At 44.0% G+C, this 22,078-nt stretch overlaps 2 protein-coding genes across 2 annotated transcripts; both read left to right on the forward strand.

The window, feature by feature from the left end:
• Positions 1-2,558: 2,558 nt before the first annotated feature.
• On the forward strand, positions 2,559-7,761 carry tbrg4 (transforming growth factor beta regulator 4). The gene is made up of 13 exons (XM_029504576.1): positions 2,559-2,616; positions 2,709-2,774; positions 2,922-3,000; positions 3,117-3,619; positions 3,738-4,058; positions 4,464-4,638; positions 5,025-5,182; positions 5,288-5,398; positions 5,491-5,635; positions 5,986-6,225; positions 6,382-6,493; positions 6,609-6,723; positions 7,203-7,761. Exons 4-13 carry the CDS (start codon positions 3,215-3,217, stop codon positions 7,302-7,304), a joined length of 1,884 nt encoding a protein of 627 aa, XP_029360436.1. The 5' UTR covers positions 2,559-2,616; positions 2,709-2,774; positions 2,922-3,000; positions 3,117-3,214; the 3' UTR covers positions 7,305-7,761.
• Positions 7,762-9,877: 2,116 nt separating this feature from the next.
• nacad (NAC alpha domain containing) lies at positions 9,878-22,067 on the forward strand. The gene is made up of 10 exons (XM_029503876.1): positions 9,878-10,096; positions 13,539-13,819; positions 13,919-19,409; positions 19,702-19,950; positions 20,237-20,328; positions 20,647-20,715; positions 20,867-21,013; positions 21,106-21,240; positions 21,345-21,467; positions 21,932-22,067. Exons 1-10 carry the CDS (start codon positions 10,012-10,014, stop codon positions 21,944-21,946), a joined length of 6,687 nt encoding a protein of 2,228 aa, XP_029359736.1. The 5' UTR covers positions 9,878-10,011; the 3' UTR covers positions 21,947-22,067.
• Positions 22,068-22,078: the final 11 nt, after the last annotated feature.

Below are 22,078 nucleotides of genomic sequence, written 5' to 3' on the forward strand. Positions count from 1 at the left end.
AAAACCTTTTTATACCTGGAACTCCCCTTTTTCTACACACATGCGTACACAAACAAGTAATGATCTGTATAAAATGGTACCTCCAGCAGTAACAATGTCACCCCTAGCCAGGTCACATACAACACACACGTACATACACATCCACTCATATCACAAGCTGTGCGTAGGCTGGTGTTTCTCTGTATCTCTTATCTCTTACAGCACGTTTCTTTTCCTGATAAACTGATTGGACAAAGGAGCAGTGAAGGTTAATAAAGGCCAATGTCAGTCCTACGAGTCTACTTGACATTGCCCTGCTGCACCGCAGAACTACATTCTACTATTGGTGAGTACTTCAAATGGGATTGCCAGCCCTACAGAAAACTGAGACAAAGAGGCCTTATTAGTTTGGGGGAAATAAGCCATCTTTTACTGCAGCTACATAAATTTGAGCTGCTGTCCAAATGATGGGCAGCACGCTGGAATAGTGGTTAGCCCACAACAAGTAGGTTGTAGGTTCAGTTCCACCTGGGGCCTTTCTGTGTGGAGTATTCTCCCACATCATTGTTTCCTCCAGGTACTCTGGTCCCCCTCCCCACCATCCACAGACATGCATGTTTAGGTTAACTGGTGACTCTGAATTGTCCGTATGTCTGAGTATGAGTCTGAATGGTTGTTGGTCTCTGTCTGTCTCTGTGTGTTGGCCCTGTGATGGACTGGTGACCTGTCCAGAGTGACCCCGCCCTCACCCAATGTGAGCTGGGATCGGCTTCAGCACCCACCATGACCCGGAAACGGAAAATCAGTAGAAGATGAATGAATGCTGTCCAAATGCATCCGCAGGAAAGAAGACAGAGGAACTCAAGCTAGCATGCATAATTCCCAGCCGGACAGCTGTGCCACTAAATCAGACTGTCAGTAGAGCCCTGCAGCATCATTAAACCAAATACGAGGGGAGATGATGTCAGGGAGAGAATTGCCAGAAGCTGAAGTTAATCCTATCTCATCAGCACATCTGTAAGACAGGCTCAGCCAAAGAGGCAGGTTAATGGTGTCAGCATTCTCATTAAGGTTGTGTTGGCCCTTCCTGCAAGTTAACTGACTGTACGAATACTCTGGTGACCAGACCCTCCCTCTGTCTGAAACTAAACCCTCCTCTCTCCACAGTTTCTAGCCCTCACTTCCACCATGATTAATACACTCAGCAGGTATTGAGACGCTCCTCATTTGTCATCTTGTCTGACTGCTCATTCCAGCTCATGTTCCCACCATGACAACAACAAAACAGTACTATGCTTTTCAGAAGTTCAGTGACTAATTAAATGAGGAAACTATAAGATTAAATATAAAAACAAGGATGAAAAGTAAGCTGAGAAATTTGAGTTTTGATTAGCATCACCATCTTACAAACTCAGGACTCATTATTGCCTCCCGGTAGAGAAAGCCACACAAACACACATATGAAACTTACTAATTTAAACACTACAGAAACTGACACATTACCATGAGGGAACAAAATTATTTAAAAAAAGCATGATTCTGATAACTTGCATAAATCCTGTATCAGAGTTGGCTTAATGACTAAAATTGAGCCAAGGTCACCCTGTCCCTTTTACAGTTTCTGCTCAGGACCATTTGCATGCTTGGTAAATAACAGCCAAGTGAGATAAGTTCTGTTTTAGAGTCAATATTGTGTTGTACTGCATATTGGAGAATGACAGTGTAATCAAAGAGATGTTATCAGCTGTATTTTATCTGGGAGCAGTCAAGGAGTGACAGAGTAGAGGGGATGATGAGAGGGAACTTTCTGCAGGTTCCTGTGCCTGCAACAGACACAGTATTTAACAATATTTCATTTGCTACTGAACTGTAGAATTAGGAGCACATGGCATCAGGAATGGAGTAATCTAAATCTAAAGTCAAATCTATGGCCTCTGGTCCGGTCTCTAGTCTCTGGGGGGGTCTGGTCTCTTTGCCTAAACTGTTCAGACGACTCTGCTGCTCTGCTAATCTAACCGAACGGCAGAAATTAGTGAGTCAGCCGCATCTTGCATTGGCCCAGCCCATTACTGATAACCAATTACCCAATTAGCCTAGCAGTGTTCGGCTGCCGCACCGGAAATCGACCCGAGTCTGTCTGTCTGTCTGGTCTCTTCCCTCTTCCCTTGCTGCAGCCCTCAGCGCAGTTAAACCTCTACTAGTAATATTTGACAAAGAGTATCTGTAGTTTTACTTAAGGAAAGTAGTGAAGTTGTGTACTCTGTCCACCTCTGTTATTCATCAAGTTTTAGCAATACATACGTCGTGTAATTTCGTAATTCATTTTCTCTCTTTCGCGCATGACCACTTGGGGCTTCCGTAGTAACCGGAGTTGTGAAATTAACTAAGCACCCTGGTAGAATTACCCTGAAGCTACAGAGCTGATAAAACAAACAAAAAAAATATTACCCTTCCATTCCCAAAACATTATTTATAATAAATGTATGATCAGGATATAATACATAATACATTCAATAATAAGATGAACCAATTACAACTGCGTCTACCGAACATGTGATACTGTACCGTGACGTCATCTGCTTGCGACCGTCTGACAGATGGATGGGTGCATGTGAACGGCGTTCACCGAAGTTATCGGTATAGTTATCCGTTTATTTATTTAATTACAAGTAAATAACGTATCAAAGCAACGGTGAAACCAATGTTTTGTCTGTTTTTTGCAAATAAAGCTCAGTTTTGGCAGAAGAGGCGAGGAGTCGCTGGTCGTTTCACGGAGGCTTCCTTCTTGTGACAAGGTCAGGATTTAACCATCCGTGTTGGGAGGAAGATCCTCTCTGCCGGGTCACGTAACATCGCCTTTACATCAGGAGAAGGGTCGTTTTAATCAAATAAATATAGAGCCGGCTCTACCGTCGTTATATTATTGTCATTGTGTGTCTTAGATAAGTTCCTGCCACATGGGTTACACAACAAGCACCATTGCACTGCATAAGAGGCCATGGTCTATCACCAGAGACAGACGTAGGTAGACATGAATTAGAATCTGCAACTGTGTGTTAATTTTTGCAAGTAAATAGATAATACTGATGGTTTCGAGTGAACGTTTGTCTAATTGCTCACATGTTTCTTTCCTTTAGATTGAACGTGATTTGGTGATGTTGGCTGCTGAATTGTGAGAAAGCTTTTCTCTCCTCCTCTGTGAGACCTTTGGTCACTGTCTTGTCTCTCAGACAAAATGGCAGGCCGCCTTTTGGGCAGATATGCCCGTCTGCTTTGCAGGGCTCCCTCTCAAGCAGTTGCTGTCACTCGCTTCCCTCCAACTGTGTCATTACCTGCAGAGATACAGAGGGCTCAGGGCTGGCTGTGGGCCACAGACAGGTTCATGAGTGAGGGAAAGACACTGTCCAAGGATGAGAACTATCCCACTGTACCTAGTCTCACCCAGCTGGATGAGTTGGTTGAAAAGGCGGAGGAACCTGAGGACATCCTGCTGGCCTGGGAAAAGTATGGACAAAATAGTAATCAAGCTGCTATTGCCCTGAAGAAGTGGACAGTGCTGATGATACAGACAAAGGGCAAATTTAAGGACCAGATGGTGGATCCAAGGCTACAGAATATGATGAATACCTTATCTCAGAAGGTAAGCAAACAGTAGAGAGAGGTGCACTCGTGCTATCATCATGCCATATCATTAACACCTTACCAAAGGCCTACTTTCTGCCTGTTGATTATTCAGTATTGTGCGTATTTGTTTCCAGGTATCTTCTGTCTGGAACGGCAATCTTGTGTCTGTTTTGCGAGCTCTCTGGGTCATGGATGTGCCCTCTTCCAATTCAGTACTCACTTCTGTTCAGACAGAGGTTCTATGGCGAGTGCGCAGGTTAAGCTACAAACAGTTGGGCTACCTTGTCGACTGGGGAGTAAACAAGAAGGGGCCGCAGGATGTGGCAGTGGTGAACGCTGCATTAAAACAACTGGAGCTGCGCTGGACTGAAATTGCTGACCCTAAAACCGTTACTGCATTGATTACCAAAGGACAACACATGACACCTACTTTAATTGACAAATTAGAGGACAAGGTATTAGAGTTAAAAACTTTCACTCCCATTGAACAAGGCTAATGTCCTAGTGTTGATCTCAAAATTACTGTATTTGGCAGCAAAATATGAATTAGTGTTATGCAAAGCTTGACACAGTTACATTTACATGTAATGTCGAAATATTATTGAAAGGAGATTTCATATTTGCATGTAATAATATAGTAATTATAACAAAGCAATCACTCACTAATGTGCAAACCAAAATAAGTCCAAATAATTATGTCTGCCAATTCAAAATGGTCAAAGGTATGAGAAAGTAAAAAAATCTGTGGTACATAACATAAATGTCATGTTTTTTTTAACCTAATAGTTCCAGCAGATGTTTCTGTAATTGGTCCATAATCCTTAACCACAGTCATAACCTTCTACTTGTGTCTGTGGCAGGCACTGGAGCTTGCAGAAAGCTTCTCCTCAGAAGAGATCCGCAAAATCTGTGTGTCCTTGGCAGCTCAGGGGCGAAGATCTGTTCCTCTGCTTCGAGCTCTGTCCTATCATGTCCTCCAGAAACCTTCGTCAGAGTTCACTACTCCTCTCATAATGGACATGGCGTTTGCTTATGGTAATGATGTTATGAGGTTAAGGACTTCCAACATGGTAGTGGCAAGTTTTAACTGTTACTGTACATAAACACTTTATGGCGCTAGATTTGAGTTTTTCTGTGGCTTTCTGTCTATTTAACTTGCTATTTTTTTTATGGAAATTGTTTTTGCAGGTAATAATTTGTTTCCTCAGTACTAATTAACTAATGTTTTGGTTTTACTTTAGTAATAATTAGTCTTTATTTGTGCAGCATCATAAAAATATTATGTTAAACCAGAATGATGGAATGTTATGCACAGCTAGTGGGGAAAAAACTCATTTGAGGCTCGATGTTTAGTGCAAATCAGAGGAACTGTCCGCTTTGTACAATGCTAACAGTATCATCTTGGTCTTGTCCTTCTGTAGGGAAGCTGAATTTCAATCATTCTCAAGTATTTCAACGGATAGCTTCAGAACTGTTGCCTAGAGTCCCTGAACTGGCCTCTTTCGATGTCACACGCTGTGCTAAATCCTTTGGCTTCCTTAAATGGCTCCATATTCCTCTCTTTGAGGCCTTCGCTGTGGTCAGTCTGATATCTGATTCTGATTTGTGTGCTTGATCTTAAAATTCTAATAGATATTTTTTTCCCACTCACTTTGTGACTTTCTGCTTGTATGTTTTTCCCCAGCACTACTTAGAAAACAGTGAGAACTACAGACTACTTCAGCTCTGTAATCTGCTCATGACTTTTGCCAGACTGGGTTTCCAGCCCAGCAGAGGAGAGGAGTTCTTTAGCACGGTACTAATGACATTAAAAGCTGTTGGTTTTGGCAGTTGCTTCGACTTTTTATCACCCTAATGTACTCTCTGCATGTACCATTTTGTGTGCAGGCTCACTCTGAGCTGGAGAAATCGCTCTCTGGCCTTGAGCCCTTCCTTCAGACAGATGTGGTTTGGTCACTGTGTGTGCTGCAGCAGGCCAAGCCCCACTACCTTATCCCTCTCATACAGCAAAATCATATCACCAAACTATCAGGTAAGAATCAGCCTTTAAAAAATGTAAAGGGTAAATACCCACTGGTAATTATTCATTTTCTCTATGTGCACATTTGCAGTGAAATAACAGGTACATGTGCAGAAACAGTCTTTGAATATAAATAAGGGTTTTTAAATTATATGCCTCATAAATGCATTCTTCTAAAATACTATGATCCTTCTAAGGATTCTGCAAGGCCTAATTACTACTGTATATCAGCAGATGGCAGCACAGCAACCGGTTGATTTATGGTTAAAAGGGCATATTATTTCCATTCTCTCAATTTTATTATTCCTGCATACATTCAGCATGGCAATGGTTACTAAAACATTTTTTTTCTGTCTCAACAGAGGGCAGTGCAACTCGAATGCAGAGCTATCGATTGAAACTCCTCCATATTGCTGCCACTCTTCACTTAGAGCATCCAGAATGCTCAGATTTAGATACCCCATTGCCCCTGACTCCCTCGTCCGTTCAGGCCAGCATCTCTCCCCTCCAGAGTAGTATAAGAGAGGCACTGCAGTCTTTGGTGGGTGGGAGGACTGAGGCCCTTCGCACTGGGGTTGACACTGTGTATGGATGGACAATTGGTAAGGAGACCAAGCTAGATCATAAAAATGCTGTTAAATCATGTCATTGCTAGAGTTTGATAAGACATAACCTCCAAAAATACTATTTATCACAGGTTGTTTTTTTTTTTGTTTTGTTTGTTTGTTTTCTCAACTGACTTGCCACCCTCCAATCAGATGGTGAACTATTAGTTGATTGTGACAGCACGCCACTTGACATGACGAAGCTGAAAGCCCCTCATCTACCCAGTGGAGGAGGAGACCAGGCTTTACCTGTAGGCTCACGCCGGTCAGTCATAGAACAGCATTACGTATGCTTAGGAGAACATATATATATTGGTGTCTAATGCTATTTTGCTCTATGTACCACTCATCTGCATCTGTTTTTTTTTTTTTTTTTTTAGGATTGCTTTTCTGGCATGGGAATATCCCAACTTTTGTTCAAAGAGTAAAGACCTTCTGGGGCGGTTTGCCATGATGAAGCGACATCTTCAGTTGGCTGGCTTCATCACAGTAGAGGTAGGTAGATGCAGGAGGTAGGATTACCCTGCCCTCAAACCCCTCAAAATAGTATAAACGGAGCTGATTGACTTCCAGATGTGTTTTTGCTACACAGTCATGAAAGCCATTAAAAAAAGAATTTGTTAAATGTGTTATGTTTTCTGTGAGCAAGTGAAGAGAGGCTTTGCTGCTGCTACAGCTGTTTCTGACAGGCTCAGTCCTTGCACACAATGGACCTAATACTTTGGTAAAGCTGAGAGTCAGTTGCGCCCCACTGGAGTCAGTGGTATAAATAGAGCTCCAGCAGCAGTTCTGGCTCATGTAGGCCAATCCAGGCACTCTCGGCCTCCTCTAGGACAATCTCCCGAGCCAGTAGCATCATGCTCCTCACAGGTTTGCAGTGCTGTATTAAAAGTAGTACAATGAAATATAGATCATTGGATATGAGGAAGTATCTGCTCATCAACCTTTTAAAGAAAGATTTTGTCTTCTTTCAGGTGCCGTATTTCGAGTGGCTGGAGTTGAAGACAGACTGGAAGAAACTGGCATACTTGAAGGATAAAATGGGGAAAGCTGTGGCTGAGGACATGGCTAAGTGAACTGAATGTGAAAGTGATGATCTGAAAGTGTTGATCGAAGTGTTGCAGGCTCAGCTAAATCAGAGCTTCCCCAATCTAATGGCAGCACAGGGAATGCACAAACACCCACATTCACGCGAAGAATGGAGCAGCACTGCAGAAAAGCTTTCCCATTCTTTATCAGGAAAAAAAAGAAGATATTTTCATTTTGGTTCCCTTGGCAACGTGTGGGGCTTTCCCTGTTTCCATGGTGATGATGAGCAAGAGTTTTAGAGCCAGAGAAAGACCGAAATAAACACAACAATTTTCAGTGGAAGGCATATGATCTAGTATGTGACCCCCCTAATCCGGAGCACCTGGGCCAGTCTTGGTGAAATGTCTTGCTAAAAAACAGCATGGTAGTGGATGGAATAACTTAATTATGTCTGTGAATGTGTTTGGGGTCAACTTGTGATTGAATAAATGGGTTTTATTGCTGCTTTTATTCCCATTTTTATTTTTAATTCTCATTATACCGCTATATCCCCTGTAGGGATCAGATTGTGGATGTCGGGCTATGAGTGTGCATTACATCTTCAAAGCGGTTGTACATTGTGCATCAGATTGGATTGGGTGTGGTATTCAGACCGACAATGCTTCATTTCACACCCAATAGCTATTTTTCACATCTTTCTGGTGTACTGGATGTACTCATGTCTGGAAAGTGTACTTGTGTCATTTGCTGGACGGGCAGAAGGCAAACTTATTACTTATTACTAATTTTTAGCCGCCAAACTAAATTTGACAAACTCCAATAAATAAATCCAGTGAGTTTGAGTAAAAGACAGTGTTTACCTGTGAGATTCTCAGGTGAGCTATTAATTGATTTGAAACTGCTTATAAAACATCTCAGACTTTCCTGATTGCTGAACCACAATCCATCCTCTGTACTAAGTTCAGTGGCCTGAGCGAATTTATTAAGTCAAGCACTCTTTTGTTTTTTATAAGTTTTATAAATCTTTCTTTCATCCATAAGCAGGTCGTTAGTTTATTACAGGACTGTTACATGCAGCCCAATTACCTTTCACGCTCACACACTTAGGGCCAACAATTTACCTAAACATGCTTATCTTTGTGAGGAGGTTTGGGGACTTGGAAAACTCCACACAATAACGACTCAGGGTCGAGGTGTACCTGCAACCTGCACCTGCAATGTTCTTGTGTCGTGACCCTGAGCAAAGGTTTAGAGATGAGTCTTACTTTATGAATGATTCACTTCTTTTGGTTTGATTCTGCAGATACATTTACAGTGTAATGTACTTTTTATTCATCTTTGTCCCTTCTGCCTTTTACTGTGCATAAGTTTTACTGTTTGCGATTTCGGGAATCTAGATATTCATTACTCAATTGCCTACAGTTCTTACACTGGGAAGTACATTCTCATTTGGGAAATAAGCCTTCGCGATGTAACAAAAAGGAAACATTGAACATAGAGCTACATGCTCTAAATGCTGTTTTCTGAGGTAGTGTGTAATCAATTTTCAGTGTTGTTTTTACTGTTTTGAGGCAATCGATTGTAGAGTCAGCAGTTTGGTGAAAGCAGTCTATCATCTGAGTATTGTGTTTGCACTTTTGCAAAAAGCATGGAAGGTATCAAAAAATATGTTTTATGTTAGAATCATGAAATGCTGTAATAGCAGTGAGCTAATGAGCAGCTGTAGCTGCTGACGTCAACTGGATTACACGGAAGCTATTAGACCATTTTCTGTAAAGCAGCAATCACCTCTGCTGAGCTGGCACTATAATGGGAAGTTTGGGTTGTCATGGAAACTACCATTTCTGCCCATTTAGCTCAGTACTGCTGCCCCTCTTGATCTCTTTCTATTTCTATCTGTTTTATTCTCACTGTATATTAAAGTTGAGCAGAAAGAAAGGAGATGCAGGACGTCCTGGGAGGTGTCTCAGATGGAGAGCACAAACAGATGCCCAAGCTGCCCCTGGGGGAAATGTGTCCCTGTTGGTCCCTTGGGGGAGGCAGCAGTTATAATTTGCTGAGTGCTGTTAGATCTTGCCTCTGCCCCTTTGACCCCCAATTTATCCTTGCTGTATTTTTACTAATTTATTTTACTTGAAATAGTCCGATTTTTCCATCCTCCTCTTGTTTTTGCAGTACCTTTGCTTTCCTTCTGAGTTGAGGGCAGCAGTGAGAGCAGTTGAAATCTGCTGACATCATCTCCCAAGATCCAGTCATCGCTTAGCTGGGAGAGAAAGAGGTCGGGCAGAAAAGGGAGAGACAAACACACACACACACACACACATACACACAGGGGGGAGGGAGGGGGAGCAGGAATTGGGCATCAGGAGAGAATACTGCAGCTCCCTCTCAGATTTTAGTCACACACACAGACACGCACACACACATTCAGATGAACTGGATCATGAGGCTCTGAAATACACGCCCACAACAGCAGCATCACTGTGCTGCACCAGAGAGAGAGAGAGACCAGCATATACTCCCTTCTCTCACTCTCCATCTTTCTATCTCTGTCTGTCTCATTCTGCCTCACTCATACATACGAACACACACATAGACAGACACGTGCTGCTGGGAAGATCTGAGTGCTGGGTCGCTGAGCATTCAGCCACCCCTCCTCCCCTCTTCCTTTGCTTTCGCCTTCTCACTCTCACCCCCTAGCCCTGTTCACCTTGTCTGTCTTGGTTTATTGTTGCGTCAGAGCCAGCGAGGAGCATGCCCGGGGAGAGCATGCAGAGATCTGTCCCTGCCGACAAGCATCCAGAGCAGGGGGCTGAGGAAACAGGGCTCCCTGGACCAGGTAAGTACATCTTGGCAGTGGGGATAGAGACAGGAGGATGAGTTAAACAAGCAAACCGATATGATTGAAGCTAGAAACTATGGCATAATTGTGACTAGGGAGTAAAGATAGCACAGAGCAAAGAGAGGGTGTTAAAACGTTTGGAGTAGGAGGGGAGAGTTAGCAGGACAGAAAGCTTCTCCCGGTCCAGTGGGTGTAAGAATCTGTCAGAAGAATACAATCTGCTTAAAGTGTTGAAACCTGAGGCACGTCTGTACATCTGTTGACATGTGCACCGAGTAAGCTGTGATGCAGCTGTATGTTGTTTCCCCCTGTAGCTCCTGACTATTAGCAACCCCCCACCCCCACGGACAGAAGAAGAAGGGGAAAAAAAAAAAAAGCTGACATCTCCCACTCCACCTTTATGTGCATCTCAATAGTGAAATCCCAATTAATGAACTATCTCCCTTCTAAAATCCACCCCTGACTTCCAAAGCCTTTGTGTGAACTGTCTGGCCCACATGGTCACCAGCCTCCCAGCATTACCTTCCCCAACACTAGTCCTGCTCTCTTTACCCCGCATCCCTCCCCTTGCTGCCCCATCTCCTACCCGCACCCAAATCCACGTCTCTCCATCAGTTTCACAGGCTTGAAGGACAGTGTATGTTGGCTCCTCCCTTCCCCCCGAACCTTAGCAGGAACATGACACAGCAGCATGGCAGAGCGAGCACTCTGTAGGAACACGCAAACACAACCACTCAACAACAAGAGCTTTGCTCGCTTATATTTCCAACTGTGCCGAAATATTTTCAATCATCGCTAGTAATGCTACCATTTCTCTGAAGTTGCGAAATCATGCAAAATTGGGAGACGAGAGATGGGGAGGGTTGAGATTTGTATTAATCACCTTCATTATATTTTATGATCTCATTAATGTCCCCTTAGTTATTTTAGCAATTATGGCCAGAGTGCAAAATGACCTAATTGGAGGAAACTAAAACTGTCAGAGACTCAGTATTCACAAGTGTATCTGACTGTTACTTTATAATATAGCTCAGAGTTATTTGGTATCCTACTGTAGCCAACACACTGTTGATGTAACACGCCTCAGTACAAAGCTGCTTCATCTCTCATTGTTCACAGCGAAATGCTATTTTAGATATAGCTTTCACTTCATCCTTGCCCTGATCTGTTCCAAGGCTTGAAATTATTTTAAGCTCTCTTGGCCTAAATCCTGTCAGAGGGAGGAGGCAGAAGTATAGGATGCTCTGGAAACAACTGGTATTTGAGCACATCAGGGATGAAAAAGGAGAGGCGAGAGAAGTGATTGTGACTAATTTGATGAGAGGTGGAGAAGGAGAAAGACAAAATAGCATATCAGATTGTCGGGGTGTCTTATCTTCATGGCTCAGTCTGAGCAGTGGCTTGAAAAAGAGGCTTCCTGTTGGGGCTGACAGTGCTGCAGCCTCTGTGACGCAGCTCCACTCTGCTCAGGTTGCTAAGGCCTACTCCTCATACAAGCAAGCCTGGCGCTCAGTTTCACTGCCTTTCCCCAAGTGGGAACTCCAAAGCTGGGCCCCAGAGCGAGGGAGAGACTGACGCGCATTGATTATTTGCAGCACTGAGCCTACAGCTAAGAGTTGGATGCTGATATTTACTGAATGCTAACACACATAATACATGTTTGTGACCCATCTAGCAACCAACACAACATTTTCCACATTAAACAATCCTCACATTTGATTCCAGTTTGTTGCGTGTAAAGGAAGAAGATACAGTATTTTAAAATGTGTTTGTTGTATGTTTTGTTTTGCTTCATTTTATAGTCTATATGAGTTGAATGCTTTTTTTTTATTTATTTATTTTTTTTTTTAATCAGGTCCTGCAGGAGGAAACTATCACATTCTCAATACCCACATTGGACTGTGCTATACATATAAGGCAGTGCAAAAGTTTGACATTTTGTATGTCTCTCTTCTGATTAGTGTTAGGGTTAGGGTTAGGGTTAAGGTTTTAATCTCCGAGCCATGACTCAGCACACACAAACACACCTAGAGCTTATTCTTTGGGCAGTGATCAGGCGGGGCTGCTAAGTGCTGATGCTTGCATCTGCCATCAGTACTGGCAGGACAAGAGAGCAGCAATGGCGGAGAAGTGAAGGAGCTCTCCTACAGGGAATACAAGAACATGGAGGCGATAGAAGGAAGCACAGATAAAAGTGAAACAATAAAGTAAAACAATAAAGCAGAAGTTAGTTTTTTAAGTTTTCATGTACAAAGCGGGATCAAGGAGAGCATTAAATGGACCACTCAATCCTATCTGAGGAAAGGTTGAGAGACATTTTGAAGAGCAAATGAATGACTGCACAGGAGAGAGTGAATCACTAAGTGATATCTGGGTTCCTGGCAGAGCAAATGTCTGTGTGTGTGTGTGTGTGTGTGTGTGTGTGAGAGAGAGTGTGCGTGTTTGTGGCTGGCACCAAGCTGAGCTACTTGCGTGTATAATGGCCAATCAGCATGTGACATGAGGTCACAGTGGCAATGGCCCAGTACATAGAGCAAATCCATGTTCTCTCTTTGTGCATTACAGAGGAAGAGGCTGACGCCACGTCCTCCAGGGCTATGTCAGTGAATGCATTGTGTTAAAGGTCATCAATCCGACTCACATAAAACGTCAGTAGAACTGAAACTAATAAAGAACTCAATCTTTCATGCCAGCTTCTCCGTCCATTTTCATCCCCTTCACTGCTCATACATGAGACTCCCTCAAAGCACCCATGACCCAATTTCATTCATCAGCCTGTCATTTTATCTCAGTGACTTCTCTGATCCCGATGACTTGAAGGACAAAAGGAAACTAAAATTTAATAAGAGTTCCTTTAGATTATGGCTAATTGTATAATTGTTCAGGTTGACACAAACATAGAGACAGACAGAGAAAGTCTGAGAGGTAGTGAAAGATACAGTCGTGTTTCTTTCTTACTTTCCTTAAGATGTCTTTATTGCCATTATAGGCAGATGACATAGTGAAATTGTGGGGGCTCTCTCAGCAACATCTAAAAGAACACGTTTACATACAGACATATTTACTCCCATTTTTACATGCAAGGCAATGCATACATATATGTATTATATAGACATGCACTAGGAATAAAATAATAATGTGCAGGTAAAAAAAGATGAATGTCTCACTGATTAGAATATTGCATACAGATAAGTTATTTTCAGGTTACTGAAAGTTTCTGTTAATAGAGAAGCATAATTTTCCACTACTGTTTATTATTACTGTGCTATATTGAGTTATTCCCGTTACTGAGCCACTGGAGGCAGAAATAGTCAGCTGCAAAAAACAAACAAAACAAAAAATCTAAACCGTAACCATTTCATCATGTTTTTCAAGAATTCAATGCAGCTACTCTTCCCCTCTATACAATCTGCATGACTTTGCTTTCTCTGTTTTTCAGACATGACCAGACACCCATCTACTGACTCCACCCCGAGTGACAGTGGCTCCTCCCCCAGTGATTGCGGTTCTAGCCCGTCTCCCAGTACCCCTCAGAAGCTACTTCCAGCATACACCTCTCCATTTGGACCGCGAGTATTTCATGCAAAGCCAAATTCCACCGGTTCTCCAAGGCCCCAACCTGAAGGTTCTGACCATCGCAATACTCCAAAATTGTCTGGAAAGTTAGGTGGTCATGGACCATGCGGGCGCCTTGTCCCCGTTAAAATGGAGAGAATCAAGGTGTGTGTTATTTGTGTATGATCATATTTGCAATTTTACAGAAGACATGCCACCATTCTTTATGTATAACTATATGTATGTATAATATACTGTTCCCAGGTCCTAACTGGTTCTGAGGTGGAGAGTGACTACCAGGAACCACAAACCATTGACACCAGGGTGGTGATGGGTCAAGAGACACTGCTCAAAACAAGAGAGATCCAAAAAGGGTCACCCATAGTTGAGCTAAGTGGTCAGGCTATCCCTTTGCCAGGTATCCCAAGCTTTTCAGATCCTCCGGCACAAGCAGAAGAAACTCAGCTGGAACCCAGCAAAGAGGAAAGTCAGGACCAAAGCCCTCAAAAACAGCTGGATCAACAACAAGACCCAGTGCAGCCAGCAACCACACCACCCTCCCCTTTTCACAACGCGCTCACCGCTTCATCATCCCCCCAAGAACCTGTCACAACCGATGACAGATTGATAGACAACCAGGAAGAGGTTCAAGCCCTCTCTGAAAACGAAGTGCCTTCCCTCTCTTTTTCTGAGCTCCCATGTCCAGTTGCTTTGTCGTTCTCGGAGCCAGCTTACACTGTTGACCCTCTACGGGTGGGTGTGCCCACCTCTCTTGACCCTGACCTGTATTATACTGCCCCTTCTACCCCAATCAAAATGGCTTCCCGCTCTTCACATCTAAAACATCATTCATATCCTGGCTCTCCAGCCTGCCCACTCTCCCCTGGTTCTCCATCAGACAGTGAAGAGCTCTGTTCCCCTCTCACCTCCCCCTCTGGCTCGTACATCACAGCAGAAGGAGGCAGTTGGACTTCCTCGTACACATCCTCCACCTCCCCCTGCACATCTCCCAATCTGCTCCTTACAGAGGAAGCACAGGAGGCACCTGCTTGCTTTGTGAGCTCCTTATCAGAAATTGGAGATGAGGCTGGAGAGGAAAAGGGACAGGTTGGACCAGAGCGAGAGGAGGAAAGGCCAGCGGACCTCCGCCTGTACCACCCTGAGGATCTTGTGAGGAACTCACGGATAGGTGTAACGGGGACAGTAATCCCCGAGGAGGAAGAGACCGTAAAAGGAGAGGAGGTCAAGATTTCCAGAGAAAGTTGTCGTCCATGCTGGGTGACTGAGGATACATTTCCTCTAAGGAGCAGTTACAGCCGAAGCAGTGACTCTCAGGAGGATGGAGGAGAGTCTGAAAGTTCGCTCTGCCCACTAGAAGAAGCTGCTTCAGGAAGGATAGAATACTCTGGACCGATGCAAACAGGCCTGAAGTTACAGCTGGAATCATGTATATCAGAGGAGCACTATGGACAGATTGAGGACCACCCACAGCTTGCTTCCACTGCGTTAACTCCTGACACAGAGAACATGACCATGGCTTCATCTAGCCTCAGCCCTGACTCACCTCTTACCCCACTGGATGTTTTCTGTCCTGGAGTCTTTGATAGGCTTGGCTCTAGTTCATTCATGCTCTCACAGGCAACCTGTGTGGATGATATACCAGATGAGGAGAGGATGATCCCCGCCTCCCTCATCTCCCTCCCCCTCCACACCAGTGTTATCTTCAAGGCTGATTCGATGGAAATCACCCTCTTCCCCACAGAGGAAGAGAATGAAATTGAAGTTCATGACAGAAATGAAGGAAAGGATGTTGACGCATATGCAGCAGGAGAGGAGGAGGCAGATGTTGAGGATGATGATGACGACGATGACGAGGAGGACGACGACGATGATGATGATGATGAGGAGGAGAATGATTACGATTATGAGAATGATGTTGGTGGCAATGCTAACTGTGCTGCTGATGGTGATGACAATGATATAAATAATGGTGAGAAGGATGAAGCAGATGAAGAAGCCAAAGTGGAGGTGAAAGTGGTGGAAGAGGAGGAGGAAGAGCAGGAAGATGATGATGATGATGATGACGATGATGATGAGTGTGATAGCAAAGCAGCGGACGATCAAACAGACGAGGACAGCTCAGCTTCTTTCCTTCATTCACTCTCAGACACATCTATGAATGAGGGGTTGGATGAATCTTTCTGTTTTCAAGATGATACAGATGACTCATTAGATTCTGCCTCCTATAATGGAGAGGAGGATGAACGTCTATACAGCACTGAGAGGCATGCACAATCACTAGAACCTACACCGGTAGATGCACCTGACCTGACTGACGTCCAAACAGAACCTGAACAGGAGCCGACCGCAGCCGGAGCAGATCAAGCTGAACCTTTATGCGAACAACTGAGCACAGATAAAGCAGAGGCTCATTCCCAACCAGCGTGTCTTGCTGAGCCCTCAGATTCCCACCCCATAGATAACAATATAAAATTCAAACCTAAACCCAGTGAGCCTCAGTCAGAGCCTGAAACAGAATCGACCAGTGGAATGGGTCAGACAAAATCTTCCCAAATGAGCACAGATGAAACCGTAGATCTCCAGCAAACCCCCTGTCCCTCAGAGGAAATGTCTTGTCAGCTAGAGTCCTCCAGCAGCTTGAACGAGAGTGAGATGATAAATATCTCTGCTTCTTTCAAGACTCTTGAGGAACCTAAAGACGTTCCTCTTGTCAACTCATCCAGTACTCCCGTTGTCATTCATGCTCCTCCAGACGTTGCTGATGATCTCCCTGCAGCTTCTCTTTCTGCCCCTTCCACACACGAGACAACAGACATAAACAGTTCGCATCCACTGGAAGAACAGGTTGAGGAAATTCCAGAGGTGACATCCAGTGATTTGAAACAGAGCAATGACTCCTCTGAGGAAGGATCCACCAAAGAACCGGAAAGAGACTCCTTTAAATTGCTCATTAAGCCTCGTAATCATCAGCCAGAGAGCCAGAGAACTGTTGGAGCAACTAGACTTGTATTATCAAAATCTTTCTCCAATAGAGCTGATGTCCCTAGAGGGGCCGAGGCCATGTGTAGGCCCAGCATTCACAGGGAAACTGACATTGAGCTTGACCAGAAGAATGGAAACACCACAATGGATTTGATCAGTTTGGAGTGCAGAGCTACGAATCCTTTTTCTAACATGGCCACTGCCACCAATGACTTGAATAAAGGTGTCCTCCTCCTTTCCTGCCCTAAGGACCCTAGTCCCAACCCAAGTAACATCCCTGTTTCTGTCTCTCCAGAGATCATCTCAGAGCTTGCTGACAATCTGGCCCTAACTCCTGAACACTGCCTTGGTGACTCTGCCCAGGACAACCTGCGGGAAAACACCCTGACTGCTGATGAGGGAGCACTTGGAGCCGTTGGATCTCCACATTCCCCCCTTGCAATTTCACCCAAAAGGGAAAACTCAGAAACAGAAAAGAGCAGGGAGTCGGATCCTGGTGCTGAGGCATGGTGCGATGACAGGGCTGGAGTAGGATTAGGTTTAGGACTAGGTTCAGGGACTGACTTTGGTGTGTGGGGAGCAGGAGAGTCTCTCTCCCTGTCTCTGGGGAAGAGGTACGAGTTAGAAGCAGAGAGTCTACTCATGTGCGACACAACGGGCCAAAGCACACAGACAGCTGTGGGTCCTGACATCAGCAATGATGAGTGCAGAAATTTGGACAATGACTTGGGTTCTGTTCTGGATGAAGACGATAACAATAGTCTGTGTGGAAGGAGGGACCGGATGGCAGATGAAGAACTGGTCGAAGAGGGAGCGTCAGAGTCCAACTTGGCTTGTTGGAGGTCGATTGAGGAGATCTCAGAAGCAGGAGGAGGAGAGGATGGAAGCTCCAGATTTCCAGAAGATGACGTCAGCAATCTAAATCCAGACAATGACAGAGACAACACAGACACAAAAATACAACACCCTTGGAAGAATTCGAACAATAACAACGACTCAGCCTTTAATTCCTTGGAAGAGGATATGTTTGGAAGTCTGAATGCTCTATCAGAGGATATGAGACCACAAAGCACGAGTGTCAGTGCAAGAGAGTCTGTGTCTAATATTCCATTAGAAGAGATGCCATCTCAGCTTTCAGACACAATTACTGAGGATGAGCATGAATCAACAAACGTCTCCAGAAACCAGAAATCAAACACAACACAGATACTATCCTCAAATGAAGATGTCTGTAGCATTTCAGTGCCATTAGTTGAAAGTCAAATTGATCCAGCTGCAACAAACAAACATTACGGTTCGCTGGGTAAATCAAGATGTCATCCTCGTCCAGAGTGCCAGACAATCACTCCAGAGAGTAATACATTTTCTCTGCTACATGGATCATTTGGTTCCTTTACTCCTAAATGTAAATCTAATGAAACCAGGCAAAGAGAAGCTTGTAAAGAAAAGGGGGAAAATACTGGTTTTCTGTCAGAACCAGAGCTTGTGAAGCCTCAGACTGAAGGCGATGAAAAAGGTGATGTGACTGACAGACTTGCCGATGAACCAAAGACTAAGGATACCTTCAGAGAACAGCAGTGTGTTGTTTGTAACTCAGGGGAAGAAGAGGATGTACAAAAAGTGAAAGGAAGAGAGAGACATGAAGAAAAAGATCAGGAGAGCAAACAGGAAGGAAAAGACTCTCTTCAGAATAACCCAGAGCACTTTGAGTGTCACACCCCGAAAGGGGAATTTTGCACAGTTAAGCCAACTGCCAGTAAGAAAGGAAGGAGGGGGAGGCAGAACAAACACAGGGCGTCCCAAAGAAGCAGTCATGCTGACTCTAGCCCTGAATCGACTGATGATCCAAAGAATGATTATCCATTAAATGCCACAGTGGATGGATGGTCAAAGGGGAATGCAGACAATTTTAAAACCAAGACAGGTCGAAAGGCAAACAACAAAGCTTCGTCAGTGGTCTGTCAACAGAGGACACCTGGAATGGAAAAAGCAGAGTCTAGTTTGCAGATGGAGCCAGATAACAATCCCAGTTTTGATTTCAGTAATTCTAACCATGGAGATCTCCCTTCAACCATGAATATCCCAGACAATCTCAATGCTGCGGTGGCATTGAACCAAGAGTTACAAAAGGAACAGGAAGTGCTTGATAACAGACCACTTTCTGATAATCGGAGAGGAATGACACTGGACATTAATGACAACAACATTGAAACTGACCACAGCACACTTGCCCAGGATACCTTATCAAGCTCTCTGACTCCGCTTCCTTCCTCACCATCTTCTGAATCCTCCTCCCCTCCTCTACCTTGTGCCCCAGCTGAACCAGAGGAAAATCTTCCCACACCCGTGCAGGAATCCCAACCTGTCCCATCAGCCCAGAAACAATCTTCAATGTACCACACCCGTCCCACCCCCACAACACAAGCCCCAGATTCCCAAATTCCTCCTGACAAAAACATCCAGGAGGTCACAGTTGTCGTCTCTCCATCAACTCCATCAACTCCATCTGCCACAAGTGTCTCATCACCCTCATTCTCTACTGTCATGCCATTAAGCCTGTCTCAGCCTACCCAGGAATCATCTTCACCTGAGTCAGGGACTCAAGATTCAGCATGTGTCCCAGACTCTATTCCCTGTCCCCGGTCTCCGTGCTATTCACAGTCTCAGCCTAATCTCAACATACAGACAGTTTCACAGTCTCACAAACAAACCAAGCAAGGCCAAACATGGAGCACGAAAGACCGGTGCAGAGGTGAGTACAGAAAGGGCTTTTCCTTTATGTCACTGTCAGCTCTGGCAAGAGTGAAAGATCGATTTGCAAGTTGAAATAGTTATCAAAAAGAAAAAATATATACAGATCAGGAATTTATTGAATATGCACTACCAGTCTAAAGTTTGGACACAATTTCCTATTAATTTCAATGAGAAAGAGTGTCCAAAGGTTTGACTGGTACTGTATATTCAATATATTTCTTATCCTATTAAAACCTGTTAAAACAATTTCACATGTGTGGTTCCTAATCCAAACATGACTGATATGTAAGGTCCCAGCGTGGCGGAGGAGGACACAGACAGTGAGGATAATGGTGGACTGCCCAGACGTGGCCACAGATCTCAGCCCAGAGGAGTCACAGGAGGCAGAAATGGGCCACTCCAGAATGACTCTGGTCCATCAAGCAAACAGGAGATACAGCCTTTTTCTGCTCACCAGATAAACGACACTAAGTCAGGCTGTCCAATCAACCACTCCCACAAGATTTCAGAAGAGATCGACTTATCGTTCAAAAACAATTGTGAGTTTTCTCTGGCTCATGTGGGGAATAAAGAGAAATCCCCTAAAACTGTTTTGCTTTCTGTTCTACACTCCACCCTGTTTCCATCTGCCACTCACATCACTGTAACGCTGTATGAGTTACAGTGGATAGCATCCGAATGGGCCTCTGTTTTCTGGCTTTGACTTATTAATGTCATCGCATACAAAGTGACATTTGGATTATTTTAATTCAATTCCCTGGTATTAGTGTTCATAACGTTTGTACTTGCATGTTTCTAATTTGTGTTGAATTTGTGCCTGTGTAGGCTCCATGTTGGCTTCCTGTAATGAGTCTGAGAGTGAGGGCTCAGTACCTGAGCTAGAGGAACCAGAACCACTGAGACCATCAGAGCCTCAGGTGGGTCGACTCATGCTCTTTTTTAGGAGCGAAACATTAAAAGAAAATCTATCTAATCATGTTATACGTCATAGCATCACAATATCGACTATGCTTTAACAATTATTGAAAGTATGGAACATTTAATTTTTTTTGTTTACGAAGCTTAAGAATTTTTTGTTTCTCTTTTTTTTATTTGCAATGTTGCCTTACAAGCATAACAGTTTGTACTTCTATTCTCTTCGGAAAAACCTGACTGGAGTTTCTTCCTTTCATGTTACTTTCGTTGCTATCACTATTGTGAAGTAACTAACGTTTTGTACCCCCCACCCTCCATAGTCTCTGTCCTCTGCAGATGAAGGGCTTAACAGACCAAAACAGAGCCGCAGTGAGAAGAAGGCTCGCAAGGTCAGAGTACAGCCTGTTAAAAATACATAAATTAAGTATTCAAAGATTATGCTTAAGATGACAATCATTCTAATATGTTCCTATTGTTGCCTAAGTGTATATACCTGTGTTTAATTTGTGCCACTCTTCTTGCTGCTGTATTTGTATGCAGGCCATGTCTAAACTGGGCCTAAAGCCGGTCCATGGTGTGACCAGAATCACCATTAGGAAGTCCAAGAGTATCTTATTTGTCATCAGCAGACCTGATGTCTTCAAAAGCCCTGCATCAGACATTTACATTGTATTTGGAGAGGCAAAGGTAAGTGTTTTCTTCTTTCTTTCTTTCTTTCTTCCATCCATACATGTATTTTATATCCTCCCCTCCCCTCCCCTCCTCTCCTCTCCTCTCAGATTGAGGATCTGTCACAGCAGGCTCATAAGGCAGCTGCAGAGAAATTCAAGGTGCCCGTGACCTCCTCTCCTCTGGCCCCACCTGTCCCTCCCAGCCTCACCATCAAAGAAGAGAGCGAAGAGGAGGAAGAGGAGGTATTGTTTCTGAACACCTTTGTATTACGTTTTCTCTAAAATCTTGTATTCTGTTGCTGTAACCTTTTATAAAATCTTTTTCTGCCTTTCTCTGTCTACTTCAGGTGGATGAGGGAGGTCTTGAGCAAAGAGACATTGATCTGGTGATGGCTCAGGCCAATGTGTCACGAGCCAAGGCCATCCGTGCACTGAAACACAACAAGAATGACATTGTGAATGCTATCATGGTAAGGAAACAAGGAGAGGGCGGAGGGAAGGAGGAGGGTAGAGTTAGGACAGCTGGTGAACAAAATAATGAGTCATAGCCCGTTGGGGTGGGCCGGGGGAGGGGGGAATAATGAGCAGAGAACAAATGGCAAGTAGACTTTCTCTCCCCAGTAACTGAGCAACCTCTACGATCCTGGAGGTCATAAGTGATGCTCCACTAGGTGGCAGCAACAACCAACACTGGGATAAGTGCTCCAGATGACTGAGGAATTTTTTTTACGAGATGTGGTGTGGAAGGATGGGGAGGGGTGGGCAACAATGATCGCTGGCAAAAGTTAGCGGAGTGTAAACAGACTCTCCTCCTGAGTATCCCAGATAATTGTGTTTATTTAACTATTGTGATTTCTGGACTGGTTCATGTTGTTTGTTCCAAAGTAGTGAAGATATATCATTTCCTTTATCACCCTGTTTCTTTTCTGTGCAGGAGCTGACCATGTGAGTGGAGGACAATTGAAATCCTGATCCCAATCTCCCAGCCTATATAGCCGAAACGCCACTGACTTCTGTATCGCTGCTGCTGTATGTTGCATCCCCAATATCTGCCAAATAAAGTCTGTTCCAACATGGGCTC

Source organism: Echeneis naucrates, chromosome 6 (assembly GCF_900963305.1).
Source record: "Echeneis naucrates chromosome 6, fEcheNa1.1, whole genome shotgun sequence".
Taxonomy (NCBI): Eukaryota; Metazoa; Chordata; class Actinopteri; order Carangiformes; family Echeneidae; genus Echeneis; species Echeneis naucrates.

What these genes read in the sequence shown, in the direction of transcription:
- tbrg4 (XM_029504576.1), top strand. Translation starts at nt 3,215, where the DNA reads ATGGCAGGCCGCCTTTTGGGCAGATATGCCCGTCTGCTTTGCAGGGCT. An exon ending in TGAATACCTTATCTCAGAAG is followed by an intron (nt 3,620 to 3,737) that starts GTAAGCAAACAG and finishes ATTTGTTTCCAG; the next exon opens with GTATCTTCTGTCTGGAACGG. An exon ending in TCATATCACCAAACTATCAG is followed by an intron (nt 5,636 to 5,985) that starts GTAAGAATCAGC and finishes CTGTCTCAACAG; the next exon opens with AGGGCAGTGCAACTCGAATG.
- nacad (XM_029503876.1), top strand. Translation starts at nt 10,012, where the DNA reads ATGCCCGGGGAGAGCATGCAGAGATCTGTCCCTGCCGACAAGCATCCA. An exon ending in TTAAAATGGAGAGAATCAAG is followed by an intron (nt 13,820 to 13,918) that starts GTGTGTGTTATT and finishes TACTGTTCCCAG; the next exon opens with GTCCTAACTGGTTCTGAGGT. An exon ending in TTGTATTTGGAGAGGCAAAG is followed by an intron (nt 21,014 to 21,105) that starts GTAAGTGTTTTC and finishes CTCTCCTCTCAG; the next exon opens with ATTGAGGATCTGTCACAGCA.